Source organism: Kockiozyma suomiensis (genome assembly GCF_038497685.1).
Source record: "Kockiozyma suomiensis strain NRRL Y-17356 unplaced genomic scaffold V2V93scaffold_12, whole genome shotgun sequence".
Classification (NCBI taxonomy): domain Eukaryota; kingdom Fungi; phylum Ascomycota; class Lipomycetes; order Lipomycetales; family Lipomycetaceae; genus Kockiozyma; species Kockiozyma suomiensis.
The window spans coordinates 230,534-243,774 of NW_027117675.1; the positions used below are offsets into that span (position 1 = coordinate 230,534).

The 13,241-nt window shown below is 42.7% G+C and overlaps 8 protein-coding genes across 8 annotated transcripts; 3 read left to right on the forward strand and 5 right to left on the reverse strand.

The window, feature by feature from the left end:
- Positions 1-30: 30 nt before the first annotated feature.
- Positions 31-2,113, reverse strand: V2V93DRAFT_373641 (amidase signature domain-containing protein). Its single transcript, XM_066911042.1, has 3 exons — positions 1,759-2,113; positions 527-1,658; positions 31-466 (listed from the first exon to the last, which is right to left on the reverse strand). Exons 1-3 carry the CDS (start codon positions 2,023-2,025, stop codon positions 225-227), a joined length of 1,641 nt encoding a protein of 546 aa, XP_066764217.1. The 5' UTR covers positions 2,026-2,113; the 3' UTR covers positions 31-224.
- V2V93DRAFT_373645 (SCP2 sterol-binding domain-containing protein) lies at positions 2,114-3,200 on the reverse strand. The gene is made up of 4 exons (XM_066911043.1): positions 3,066-3,200; positions 2,894-2,976; positions 2,657-2,830; positions 2,114-2,592 (listed from the first exon to the last, which is right to left on the reverse strand). The coding sequence occupies exons 1-4, from the start codon at positions 3,079-3,081 to the stop codon at positions 2,476-2,478; spliced, it is 390 nt and encodes a 129-aa protein (XP_066764218.1). The 5' UTR covers positions 3,082-3,200; the 3' UTR covers positions 2,114-2,475.
- A 50-nt stretch (positions 3,201-3,250) lies between these two features.
- On the forward strand, positions 3,251-4,999 carry V2V93DRAFT_338184 (TAFII55 protein conserved region-domain-containing protein). The gene is made up of 2 exons (XM_066907758.1): positions 3,251-4,312; positions 4,370-4,999. Exons 1-2 carry the CDS (start codon positions 3,512-3,514, stop codon positions 4,937-4,939), a joined length of 1,371 nt encoding a protein of 456 aa, XP_066764219.1. The 5' UTR covers positions 3,251-3,511; the 3' UTR covers positions 4,940-4,999.
- Positions 5,000-5,094: 95 nt separating this feature from the next.
- Positions 5,095-6,807, forward strand: V2V93DRAFT_373648 (RNA polymerase Rpc34). The gene is made up of 4 exons (XM_066911044.1): positions 5,095-5,449; positions 5,525-5,595; positions 5,663-5,840; positions 5,896-6,807. The coding sequence occupies exons 1-4, from the start codon at positions 5,186-5,188 to the stop codon at positions 6,487-6,489; spliced, it is 1,107 nt and encodes a 368-aa protein (XP_066764220.1). The 5' UTR covers positions 5,095-5,185; the 3' UTR covers positions 6,490-6,807.
- On the reverse strand, positions 6,703-8,204 carry V2V93DRAFT_373650 (SCO1/SenC-domain-containing protein). Its single transcript, XM_066911045.1, has 6 exons — positions 7,767-8,204; positions 7,618-7,711; positions 7,445-7,560; positions 7,312-7,384; positions 7,008-7,253; positions 6,703-6,951 (listed from the first exon to the last, which is right to left on the reverse strand). Exons 1-6 carry the CDS (start codon positions 8,145-8,147, stop codon positions 6,797-6,799), a joined length of 1,065 nt encoding a protein of 354 aa, XP_066764221.1. The 5' UTR covers positions 8,148-8,204; the 3' UTR covers positions 6,703-6,796.
- Positions 8,205-8,219: 15 nt separating this feature from the next.
- On the forward strand, positions 8,220-11,010 carry V2V93DRAFT_373655 (origin recognition complex subunit 3 N-terminus-domain-containing protein). The gene is made up of 4 exons (XM_066911046.1): positions 8,220-8,461; positions 8,517-9,166; positions 9,219-9,492; positions 9,548-11,010. The coding sequence occupies exons 1-4, from the start codon at positions 8,366-8,368 to the stop codon at positions 10,667-10,669; spliced, it is 2,142 nt and encodes a 713-aa protein (XP_066764222.1). The 5' UTR covers positions 8,220-8,365; the 3' UTR covers positions 10,670-11,010.
- On the reverse strand, positions 10,699-11,325 carry V2V93DRAFT_373656 (complex 1 protein-domain-containing protein). The gene has a single exon (XM_066911047.1). The coding sequence runs from the start codon at positions 11,166-11,168 to the stop codon at positions 10,869-10,871; it is 300 nt and encodes a 99-aa protein (XP_066764223.1). The 5' UTR covers positions 11,169-11,325; the 3' UTR covers positions 10,699-10,868.
- Positions 11,326-11,363: 38 nt separating this feature from the next.
- Positions 11,364-13,177, reverse strand: V2V93DRAFT_61887 (uncharacterized protein). The gene is made up of 3 exons (XM_066912747.1): position 13,177; positions 12,416-13,107; positions 11,364-12,354 (listed from the first exon to the last, which is right to left on the reverse strand). Exons 2-3 carry the CDS (start codon positions 12,746-12,748, stop codon positions 11,560-11,562), a joined length of 1,128 nt encoding a protein of 375 aa, XP_066764224.1. The 5' UTR covers positions 12,749-13,107; position 13,177; the 3' UTR covers positions 11,364-11,559.
- Between the last annotated feature and the right edge of the window lie 64 nt (positions 13,178-13,241).

Sequence of the window (13,241 nt, forward strand, 5' to 3'; positions counted from 1 at the left end):
TGAGCAGAGAGTTTTTTTGGTTTGGGGGGGTAGGCTGACTATTTATATTCTCGGATAAGCGCCCGAAGAAGAAAGGTGACGCAATGTCAATAAATCCGAATCGTACGCGTCACGCGTCACGCGTCACGCGCGTCACAAGATAAATAATAACAAAACAACAGCCCAGTACGTAGTAACATGTTATATTCGACTAAACTTCAGAAAGTAGCAACCAAGTTCTGCATCTACGAGTCACGACCAAGCGCATTCTCAATAATCTTCATCGCTTGTAACACAACTTCGTCATTAAATCGTCTGCCGACAACTTGCAAATTGACTGGCGCATCCACATATTTCTCGGGAGAGTACAGCTCGTAGAAGAACCTGTCCTGTTCATTCAATGGTGTGTAATCCTTCTCAGGGACATCGAGCTCTTGGTCAACCGCTGTGACTGGGAATACAGCACCAGGGTAATCCAAAAGGTTCCCTGCAATAATTGTTAGTAAGGTTGACCAAGCCAATAGAGACTTTTATATTAGGAACCTACAGTGTGAAGTGTACGACCAGTACTTGGCAGTACCACGCAGACAAGCAACACCAGGAGCAACAGGACAAAGGATTACGTCTGCCGGATGTCCATCGTCCTTACCAGATTCGTTCCAGAACTGAGCGTACTGTGTTCTATAGGCATCTCGTCGCATGTGCAGATCCCAAAGAGAGTGAATGTCCTGCTTTTTGACATACGGATTCTCAGACATGATCCATTTGGTCAATGGCAACTGCTCTTCGCCAACTGAAGCAAGCAGTTCAGCGACACGCTCGCCTCCGTCATTATAGTAGAGCTCCGAAGTCAGCTTCCAGGCGTCATCATGACCTTTGGCATCCCAATCTATCAGTTCGATATCCCAACCGGGAACGCCCTTTTTCAGGGCTTCGGTAACAATCTTCATGGCGCGAGCAACAGGAGGAAGGGGGTTGACGACATTGTCGGTCCACATCACTCCGATCTTCAACTTTCCGGGAGTCAAAGGATTCTCACGCCAGGGAATAGGTATCAAAGTGGGCTCAGTAATCCACGGCTCAGTGCCGAGCATATACTTAAAGAAGTACTCCATAGTCTTGCGAGATTGGGCTAGAGGACCAATCGCTCCCGAGATAGCTTCAGCACCACCATTGGGACCGCAGAGTCCTCTCATAGGAGATCGTCCAGCCGTGGGCCGCATACCATACCGGCCGTTAGACGCAGCAGGCCATCTCGCTGATCCACCAATGTCGGTACCCATTCCAAGAGGGGTAGCGTTCAGTCCAAGCAAGGCACCTTCACCCCCGGTAGACCCACCGCAACTGAGATTAGTGTTATAGCCATTGACTGAGCGGCCGTAGATTACAGTCTCGGTTTCAACATGCATGATAGTCTGCGGCTGGGTGGTGCGTACAAAGAGAACGGCACCCAGGGACTCCATCACCTCAATTATATGAGCATCCTGATCTACTTTGTTCTCAACCCAGGCAACAAATGAAGCATTGACGTAGCGATCTTTAACAGAGAAGTGCTCTTTGGAAGAAATAGGGAGTCCGTGGAATGGACCAATAGTTTTCCCCGTTTCCTTGTAATGTTCGTCGAGCTTTGTAGCACGAGCTACGGCACGATCCCAGAGAAGCTCGGTAACACAATTAAGCTATAATTAGATTAGAAATGCTTGTTGAGTATATATTCTGTGTCCCAGAATAAATAATGTGGGTTCTCGAAAACTCAGAGTATTTTATAAAACAGCTTACCAATTTCTGAGCGAGAGCGGCTCGACGCAAGAACGCCTTTGTTACTGCAACAGAGGTATATTCACCCTTGGAAATTTTCTCAACAAGAGCAATTGGCTCAGTTTCAGTAATCTCACATTCTTCTTCGGTCAGCAACTGCCGGGGAACTCCAGTAACGTTGAGTGGCAGAGGATCAGGAAGAGGTCCCAATGGAGGCTCAACCCTTGCAAGAGAGCCATCTCTGATAGCAATTGCTTTTGCAACAAGAATGTCTAATTTAGAAGTCATAACAATGGATTGTCACTTTTGTTTAATAACCAACAAATAAAGAGTTGTCAGGTATACAAAGGATTGGGGTTGTAGTTTACAGTAGAATATGTAATTGCGTTAATTTGTAAGTGGCCCTGGCTCAGTCTTATCGTTGATTCCTTTAAACCTTATCATGATTCTCAACAAGGCAATACCATGAATTGCAACAACTTTGATCAGGACGCCGTCATATTGCACAGTGCAAAGTTCAAGAAATATTATTTCGTAGCTGTACATTATTTCACCTGCGACAAAATTGAAATGATACTGAAACCTGAGTAGCAATAGCTGGTAGTATCAAATTACGATAAATATCAGTGTGAAAAACTACACACGTGCATTATATGCTCATACCGCAACAAAAAAAAACCTAGCTGCTCAAACGCCCGTAGAACTCAAAACAAGCAGATACTTCTCCCTCAACAGTTATTACAACTTGGCTCGTTTTGCCTGAGCGCCTTTGAGTACTGATTCAACCTTAGTAGCCTTCATGATATCTCCTTTCACCTTGAGTTTTCCCGACATGAAAAGTTTCTGTGCGTTTGCCTATATAATAATCATATCAATAAATATTTGCATATGCTTGGTTGAAAGTAGCAGACGGTAGTACCTTGCCATCAATGAGTTTTGAGAAGTTATCATCACTCAGGCTTAGGACAATATCAGCTTTCTTGCCATCAGGGCCAAGACCCTTTCCAACCTCGCCGGTTGATTTCAAATCAATGTACCAGGTTTCTGTCTCATTTGCAGAATTCTTCAATTGAAAAGCAAAGATAGCACCGCCCTATTAAATATTGTTAGACGCGCAGACCAAAGTAATTTGTTGTATGAGTGAATAAGTGGCTACCTTTTTGACTGCAGCGGCTTTTTCCTTGTCATCGGAAAAAGCTTCCTTGATAAGGTCGAAGGCAACTGAAGAAGGAAATGCATCTATAAAGTAGTCTTGTTAGCTTCCGCAACATCAAAAGGTAGTGACCACTGGTTATGAATTTGGCTCCAGTGATCTCGATCCTGCTTACCAACTTTGAGAGACATAGTATTTTGCTAGTAACAGTGAAAGGGTCTGGAAGTAACAAAAGATGTAGAAGTAATAGTTGAAGAGTACAAAGTAGGTTAGCGAAGAATTGCGGGGTGTGCGGGGGGTTTTATTTTATTCCAAGTCGGCTTGCTTCGGCAAGGCCAGAAAGTTGAGCACATGTGAAAGGCTGCGCACGTGCTCTTCATATTCATTACATTATTATTTACATAATACAGTATCTGTCACGTGCATGATGTTTTCCGTTTTAGATCTTGAAGATACACTCCACGCAGTTATTATTCTACGACCCTTGAGTTCTTCGCGGTGAATTCATTTGGTATCAGAAATACAGATAGAAATACAAGAATTCTTTGCCAATATCTTTGCACTTTAATAAATCTTACAGTCTGGAGACGAGAAGATTACAGTCGGCACCAGTTTCACAGAATGATTCGACTAAAGCTCAACGCATCAGCATCAGCAGCTGCAGCTGCCTCTCTTTCAACGGATAATTCGAATGCCAGCACGCGGAAGGAAAAGTCGTCTACATTATCATCTCTTCCCAAACTGAAAGTCAAGCAGCCAAAGAAGAGTAGAGCCGGAGCTGCTGCCTCGCCTGTATCACTTCCAACACCACGAATATCAATCAAGCCGCCTCTACAAGCAAAGCCTTCTGGACCGCCTAGGAATGGACTGCCACGGATACGCGTTAAACCGATGCGGCAGCCAGGTCAAGGTTACGACTCTGAAGCGCCAGATCGAGAAGATGACCCGCTCATCGAAGAATGTACTATTTTCAGATTCGAAATGAACAGTTTCCCGCAGGAGGAACGGATACGAAGAGAACCTTATTTAGAAACACTGAGAACCGCTATTGACAGCAATAGTCGATCAGAGTTGGGCCAAGTTTGGGTTAAATTTAAGGATGCTCGTCACGCGTGTGTCGGTATTGCTGACAAGCTCTTCTTTGCAGTGCTGGTTGATCTACCAGCTATTATAGAAGCACATAAAACGCTGGATAAGAAAAATATTTACAAGGTGGCGGATATTTGTCAAATGTTGCTGATTCTAGACGAGATTCTTTCAGAGCACCAAGTAGTCGGATTCAGATCGCGCGTGCTTGATGAACAGGAAATGGCCAAACCTGAAAACAGAGGTCTCAAGAAAGAAGAACTGCCTTATCCTCATGGAATAACACCCCCGATGAAGAATGCTCGAGTCCGCAGATTTAGAAAGCGGATAGTTAAAGTCAGTATCTACATTAAACCAGAGCTTTACTATATTTACTAATTGTTCGACTTCTAGGTTGCGGAAGATCCGGTAAAGCCGAAAGAGAAACCTATCCCTAAAGTTGTCTTGAAGACAAAACTATTTTCAGAGGAGAACGATAAATCTGAGGGGAAATCTGATTCTCAGCTGGTTAAAGAAGATGAGCAACCGGCCACACCGGCTGATTCTACAAGAGAAGGGAGTGCTGCACCGAGTGAAGCTGATACGGGCTACAATATGCTCGGTGCATATAACCAAGATGATGCAACTGACGGAGGCGACGAAATTGAGTCTCTTTTTGGTAACGAAAGTGACGGTGACGACGAAGGAGATGACGACGACGACGATGACGATGACGAGGGTGGAGAACAAGGAGGTAACAATGTTGGCGATGAAGAGGCCCTGGAAGCAATGCACCATCTGGAACTTCTCAAAGAAGAAATAGCAGAGCTGGAAGCCACAATACAGAGCAAAGAGCAAGACGCCGCAAACACTACAAATGTTATTTTAAAGAAGCGTTTTGACGCGGTAGTTGCAAAGTTGAAGAATGAGCTTGCGCTCAAGAAGGAAGAATTGGCTGCAGAAGAACACGAGCCCGAAGCATAACCCTGTCTCCTTTTTTTTATTAATTGTCAATGAACAATATTATGGCCATAATTTAGTAATCGTTGTCATGTAGAGGATTAACACTAGACCCTCAGTTTTGTCACACATCCTAAATTCTGGTTTACCTCCCAACAGCGCAAGCACCAAAAAAAATACATCGCTCGAGCAACTATTACTCCTCCAGAATAATCTTTCTCTTAGCGCTCGACATTACAAATGCAGCCCCGAAAAATATAGTTGCACTAAATGCCGCCAGTCAAGTCATCTTATAAGGCCAGCGGCTCAAGCGCCGCTGAACCTTACACGCTCCCCTCCCCCCCGGCTTCATCTGCATCTTCATCCGCATCGACACATATGGAGGGCTTGAACAAAGCTGCGCAGTCTCTGTACACGAAGATGATTACTTCCAATGAAGATGGACATGTATACACGCAGGCTGAGCTGTCTGAGTTAGCTGGGATATCCGACGCTATGAAGCTAATGCCTTTGATCCAAGAACATATGAATCTTGTAAGTTAACACATTGTGTCAGTTTAGACGATAGCATGACCAGCCTATAATGACAGTGTTAACTCGGTTTACTAGGGACTGGTTAAAATGTTGAGGCAAGGCGACGATTTATGTTTTCAGGCAGTAAAGAAGGAAGAAGCAGAAAAGTATGAACTCTCAGAACTGAACTTGTAAACGCAATATCCTTTGAGCAGCAATCTAATTTTTAACTAGAATTCAAGCAATGTCAAAGGATGAGGCTATGGTGTATTCCTACATTGAATCATCAGGAACTGAAGGAATCTGGACGAAGACCATTAAGGCCAAAACCAATTTGCATCAGTCAGTAGTACAGCGATGTTTGAAAAGTTTAGAAGGAAAGCGGTATATTAAAAATATAAAATCCGTCAAGGTAAGTAATGGCTTGAATATCGCAAGTTCGAATCTAAGCTAAGACGAATGAACAGTACCCAACCCGCAAAATTTATATGCTGTACAACTTGCAGCCGTCAATTGATGTGACCGGCGGTCCCTGGTTCACCGACTCTGAGCTCGATACGGAATTCATTTCAAGTCTTCTTTCTATAGTTTTTCGCTTCGTGGCTTCTGAATCGTTTCCTGGTGACGATCATAGACGTCTTTCTGTCTCATCAAAACCACGAAAGCGAAACTCGTCAAAGGCAACACAGCATGAGCAGTTGTCGTTCCCTGCGTCATACAGCAAGTATCCAACAGTATCAAGTATCCATGAGTTTGTCAGAAACTCTGGAATCACCACAGTTGATCTTGCACCCGCTGATATCAAATCTCTCATCGACGTTTTAGTTTATGATGGCAAGATAGAGCCTATAGATGAAGGCATGGCGTATCGCGCTATCCCTGGTGCTACGCCAGAATGCGGCGCAGATTTAGGCGCAGATGCAGAAATTGGAGGAGGTGTTGTGTGGGATGCGCTCACTGAAGTGCCGTGCGGTCCTTGCTTGGTGTCGGATTTGTGCAGAGCTGGCGGTCCCGTGAGCGCGGAAGAGTGTATATATCTTGACGAGTGGCTTATTCAGTAAGACTTTAACCCCATGGGGAGTTTTCTATGGCTCATTGCTATCAGCTATAAGCGAGCTGAAAGATACAGCATCTTAATATTTGCTGTCTAATACAGAGCAGGTGCTTGGTTCGTTTTGATGGGTCAGAAGTCTGTATCATAGTCTTATTATTCTCAGTTTGGGAAGAGGGGGGGCGTACAAAAAGCATTTAAGGTTCAATACAAATATGATATTGTTGGTTATTATATTAAGGAAAATGTACAGATGGAGAATCTCTGATAGTATAAGCTCTATTAGAGTCAATATTTACAGTGACAGAAAGTATCAACTACTCCCAAAATCTAAAGAAACTCGGCTTCTTGAATGCCGCCTCGTGTCTTTCTTTCGCCGGAAGCCACTTCCTGATCTTCTTGCCAATTTCTGCTGTAGCTTCGGCAGCATCATAACGTCTTCCGTAGACGTTGACAAATTCTCCTTCAGGATCTACTCAAAATTAGCGAACGATTACCTTGTAAATATTGCCGTCTGCAAACACTTACCCATCAAGTAAAAAAAAATAGAGTGATCGACAATATAGTCCTCGCCAGGCTTGATTTCCGGCGGAGTGGAAAAATATACGCGATAAGATTTGCAAGCAGCTTCAACTTCTTTGTGAGTTCCAGTGAGTCCTACTATGCCAGGAATATCAAACTCTTCGAGATATTGTCTAACAACAGATGGGGTATCGCGTAGAGGGTCGCAGGTAATGAAAATTGGCTGGACCTCCACGCCCTGTCGCTTTAGATCTATAGTGATGAGCTCATTAGAATTAAAATTTCTTTGTTTAATAAGACGAGTAATTACCGTTCACGATAATAGCCATTTTGTCAAGCTCTTCGGGGCAGATATCAGGACATAGAGTAAATCCAAAATAAATCTGAAATATGTTAGACTTTTGAATACAAAGTATTAACCAATCCCCCAAACGTTGTCATACCAGCGAAAACTTTCCAATCAAGTCTTTCTCAGTGAAGATGTTGCCGCGAGTATCAGTCAATTGAAATGGTCCACCGATTAATGCCTTACCAAAAGATTGACTTTCTTTTTCCTCCTCTGCAGAGAAATAGTGTGAGTTACTATTAACTGATATTTCTAAAAAAAACACCTTACTGTAGCTGTCGACGGCAACTTGAAGTCTTCTTCTATAGCTAATAAGCAACCCCAGACCGGCAAGAAACACGAGTAAACCGGTAACGTTAAAATACTGTAATTGTCAACACCTATGCGTCTTCAACCGATTATATTCAACATAAACATACTCCTAGAGGGTTCTTTTTCGAAACTCCTTTCTGCACTTTGATTACAACAGTCTCTTCGTCTTCAGAAGCGGCAGAAGTTTCGGGGGCCATAGGACGCTTAACTGATTTGACAGCATCTTCGAAGACACTATCCTCGCTACTTTTCGATATTTCTTGATTTTTTTTAGTAATATCAGGTTTGTTTTCTCCAAACTGGTAGATAGACCTAGAGAAAGAGCGATTGCTTGACAATGAAATACGGAAAATAGGTATTTGCCGAAGTGCTCTGCTACTGCAAATATCGTGACTCGAAACTAGACGCGGCCTAGCGAGTTGACAATATTGCAATGCTGTATCAAGACGAAGTATGCTACTAGCACTAAACGCACTTCTCACACTCATCTTCCCTACTGATGCTTGTAAACTTTGAGAATAGTCGAATCGAGAATTGTTATTAACTGGCGAATTATTTGTGAATAAATTGTATAATGGTGCGTGAGGCTGATGAGCCATTACTAAGCCACACATCGAATTTGACCCCTGGATTCACTAATTGATCAACTTCTTTTGTACTGAGTACTTCTACAAATGAGCTGACAGCCTTAAAAAAGTTGGTTAAAATGGATTTTCGGGATCTTTCTTGTGATTCAAAGAAGCGAAGTCATGACTATGTTGCCGCGGACGAAGAATTGGTTTCTGATCGCAACGCGCACAAGGTAGGCTCTTTCTATTAAAACTAGTTTATTTCTCTCTAACAATGACTACCTACAGACAGCATACATCATAAATCCGGCAGATAAACGCTCTAGAAGTCGATCTAGACGACATCCTTTTATCCATCTGAATGATTCCATTCCGGAAAATGCGGATCAAGTGCTTAGTCGCTGGACCAGTTACATACAGCGTATGACCAAAGTTCAAACAGAAACTGACCATATTCTTGACAACTTGGACAGTTCAACAGTTACCAATGTGATCAAATATTTAAGATCAGCTTCATCTTATGAAGAAGATGTTTATACGCAGTTACCCGTTGGTCTGATTCTAGCCGGAGCTAACATCTCTGATCACCAGCGTCTCTTCAATAGCCTATGCAAGCGAATAGAAGAGTCTTTAAGCGGAAGTATAGTTACCGCAGTCTTGACATCCAGAGATGCTACAAATGTTAGAGACTTTATGCGCAAGGTCATAAGTGAATTGGTCAAACAGCAAAGCGTTGATGATATAGACGAGCTTATTGCGCCAGCTAGTACTCTTACGCGGGCGACGGTTGATAATTCCGATAAACGTCTTAGTTTTGATCTTGACAGACTTGTGGATTGGTTTAAAGGTCAGACTTTGGTAGAGAAGATAGTTATCATTGTACAAGACGCCGATGGGTTTGACAACAATTTACTACCAGATGCCATAAGAATACTCCAGTATGAATGTTCCAAGTTTTCGAGTGATCCACATTTACTGATCAGCTTTTAGTGCTTACCGAAAACGATTACCTTTCATTTTACTTCTTGGAGTTGCTACTACACTGCCAGTGTTTAACTCAAAAATTCCCAAACTTTCATTGAGGATGATGGATACTGAGTGTTTTGACGTACTTCAATCTGATTATGGGTTGACTAGACTTGTCGATGACGTCCTATTATCCGACGACATGCCAGTTATATTAGGACCAAACTTATTTAAATCGCTGATTCGACGATATAACAACAACACGAAAAATTTAGATACATTCATTTCCGCAGTTCAGGCAAGATAGATTAGTCTCAAATACTTTCAAGTTGTTTCTAACTTGAAGATAACAGTACGCCGTCATGACACACTTTTTCGCCAATCCTCTCAGTATATTTTGCGATCCGCCAACTGGCATTGCTCGATCGAATGATCACATCATGGCACTTCGATCTCTTCCTTCATTTCGGAATTATGTTGCTCGCCGATTAAAAGATATGGATGAGAAGGGCAACAGTAATGAGGAACTAGAACAGCTGCATTCTCTGTTATCAGACTCAACTGAGCTATTAGCGTTCTTCAAACAACAAAAAAGATTTTTATTCAATACCTTGAAGAAGAAGCTTGAGGCAATGAAACTTATTGAGGTGCTACAAAACTCGGGCGACGTTTTCGCCAGCACAATAGTTAAGCAATCTCGAGCCGAGTTGTATCCAGAAGTAATTTCAGGAAAACTGTCAAGCTCATCTTTTTTACGAGATCTTATTGAATTTTTGGCAGGTATGAATAGGGATACAGTCCAGAATTTCAACAGTCTTATCGATCAAAACTTCGATTCTCGTTCCTCTATCAAAAAATTGCAAAAGGAGTGGCATATAGAGGAATCTTCTGAGAATGCACAATATGGAGTATTTCTTACTCGGATATCTTCTTCGCTTGAAAAATTCTTCAAAGAAACGTTACTTCCATTGACAGATACTCCATTCTGCGAAGTTCATGTGATTGACGCCTCAACTCTATACGAAGACGTGTACACGCCTCTATATAGGCAGACGATCGAAAATGCGCTCATGAAGCCATCGTCGTATCTCGGCAAGCTAAATGAGCAGGATGAATCAGATACCGTAAACCAACCTTTAGTGTGCGCGGCTTATTCGCTGTATCGCGAATCTGGATCGCTGATCAATATCTACGATTTCTGGCAGGCCTTCCATCAGAGTTTATCCGGAGACGTCAACAAGAACGGGGATAGAGAAGACTCGGTGGCGGTATTAGATAAAGCGGATGATCGCGACTACGACGCCAGTATAAACAGACGAGAATCATTTGATAAGGGTCAGTCAGTTGCCTGGTTTTGCAAAGCCGTGAATGAATTGCGGTATTTAGGATTCGTTAAAGAATCATCGACTAAAAAGGGTCCTGCAAGTAGGAATACCGTCGGGGTCCTTCAGAAACTGGCATGGGATGGTCTGTAGTTCGCTTCATGCTACAATTCCAATTGCATAAGGAGACTGCATAACTGATATTACTATATACATAAAACATAATCTTGACGTAGCTTGACCATTTTTTTTCCAGACAGGTTATATGGTACACATTCTCTGGTATTTGGAACTAATAACCGATCAATCTTGCGTCACAAAAAGGGCCATCCTATCTACAGCATGTACTGACTTATACCACTGAAATTCCTTTCTTTGGTCGAGATTCGACGACTTGTTCGTTGAACTTATACATTTGACTGATCGAGGTCTGTCTTTTCAACATTGAAAGACTGTTCTCAGCCTTTGTCAGAAACTCTTGAATCGCACGAGGATCCGTCTCAGACATATGATCCCGAAAGGCATCTCGCGTCCTCCGTAACGCATATTCGCGGAAATTGTAAGCGGAGAATTTGCGGGATGTGCGGAGTAGTGAGCGATACAAGAGAAGTGTCATTGCCTTGGTGGAGGCCGGGGATTGAGTGGCGGACATGATTAATACCAAGGAGAATATGCTAGCGTATCGTACTTGCGAAGGAATGAATATGAAACACTAGGTGAGATCCCTCAATATTATATATGAATATTATTCAAGAAGAATTCGGAGTAAAGGAGACGGGTTGTCGTCGTAGAGGAAGGAAAATGCTGCGGAGATAGCGAGTTACTGCGAGCATTTAACTTTTTGCATGGAGGATCTTAAATAAGATTAGTCATTGTATCAGCGTAAATTTTGTCAGCACAAGTGATCCAATGGTATTACATCTTCAGAGTATTTTCAGAGTATGTTCCAGCAAATAAAACCTATGCTGATTATTATTAATATTAATATCACAGGCTACCAAATATATAGTGCTACATTTTATCCAAACAAATCATTATAAAAATCAGTATCCTAAAATTTTCGCAAATTTTAAAGCTCGAATATCGTCACCTTTGAGCTTCCTAATAATGAATCCAGGCAGAACACGATCACCAAAAATAGGCAGTCTAATTGAACCAGTTGCGTACCTCTTGCCCATGGTAATACCTATTCCGATGAGTTTCGTAGCATAGTGCATCTCTGCCTTTTCTCCCTTTACGGCTGACAATACGTTTGCAGCACTAATAGGTCTTGCGCTTTGGACTTGAGAAGCCAGTTTCCACTCGTCAAAGTCATTAATATCACCAATTGCAAAAACATTGGAAGTATTAATCACTTCAAACGTGTCTGAGATTTTGACTTGCCCATCCTTGTTGAGCCACTCCTGAGGAATGAAGCTGGAATTGTTATGCACCAGGTTGCATTTGATCACGTAATCAGCAGGGATAGTTTTGGATTTCTTGTCGCCTATCTTATATGTGACATTGACTTGTCCGTCCTCCGAGTCATCCCCGTAAGCGTTGTAAATAGTAATAACATTTAGGTTTTGCATTATCTTATCCAACTGTCGTCTGAGATTCTCTGGGAAGATGCCGCTTCCCGGCAAATTGGAGCTGTGCACTATTGTAACTGTCTTGCTAGCGCCATGCTTATCCTTGATCTCACTAGCTAGTTCAGCACCAGAAATACCGCCGCCTATTATGACAATGTCCTTTGACTTCTCAATGCGGGCGCGGATATTCTTGTAATACGCAATCATGTCGGTTCGGTCAGTAGGCGGAGAGCTAGGAGCTCCAAAGGTAGCACCTGTAGCCAGCACCTGCACCAAATGTTAGTCGATGAGAAGATAATAGATCAGACCACAAGAATCAGTCACTCACAAGAACATCATAATGAATCTTCTTGCCATCTTCTAAGACAACATTTCTCGCGTCTTTCTCAATAGCAGCAGCCGAGCCCTTGACAACAGTACCAATGTCATCATAACCAGCAAAGAGCTTATCGTATGGCTTCATATATTCTTCGTCGTGGTCCTCAACAGCCATGCGCAGAGTCGCGGGCAAAAAGACATTCATATCGCGCTTTTCGATCAGAGTAAGAGCGACTGAAGAACGCAGCTCGGTCTTTGCAATCAGACTGACGAGCTCTATCGCACAAGATGCTCCAAATACGCCTCCTCCAACCACCACAATAGATTTCTTTTGTGTAGACATTTCTTTGAAGGAAGTAGAAGCGTCGGGTACGAACAAAGTCGGTAGTTGATCAACGACTACCCTGACGGGCCGATCTCACAAAGGAATTAATTGTCATCTTATACTCCTTTTCTAAGTACCCCGTGTTGATATCATCGCGTCTGTCGACTGGCATCTAAAAAGCTTTCTTCCATTTTCGTATCGCAAACCGTTGTACGGCTTCTGCCCGATTGCAATATTTACCCAATTCAGACAAACACTCGCACGAAATTTTTGATTAAGTAGTAATTATCTGAATCCGGAAGTTACACTCGCGCGGCGCACGCATCCAGCAAAGTCCACGCGCGTGGATACCTGCCCGAATGTGCTGGCATAACTTCCTTCAGTCTCTCATTAGTAATTTTAATTACAAAGAATTCTTATGTTCAGGGTTTATTTTATCGACTGACTGATTATTGGCTGATCGCGACTGATCAATCAAGCGTCGAGGGTGGAAGCTGTTAGACAGCGAGCG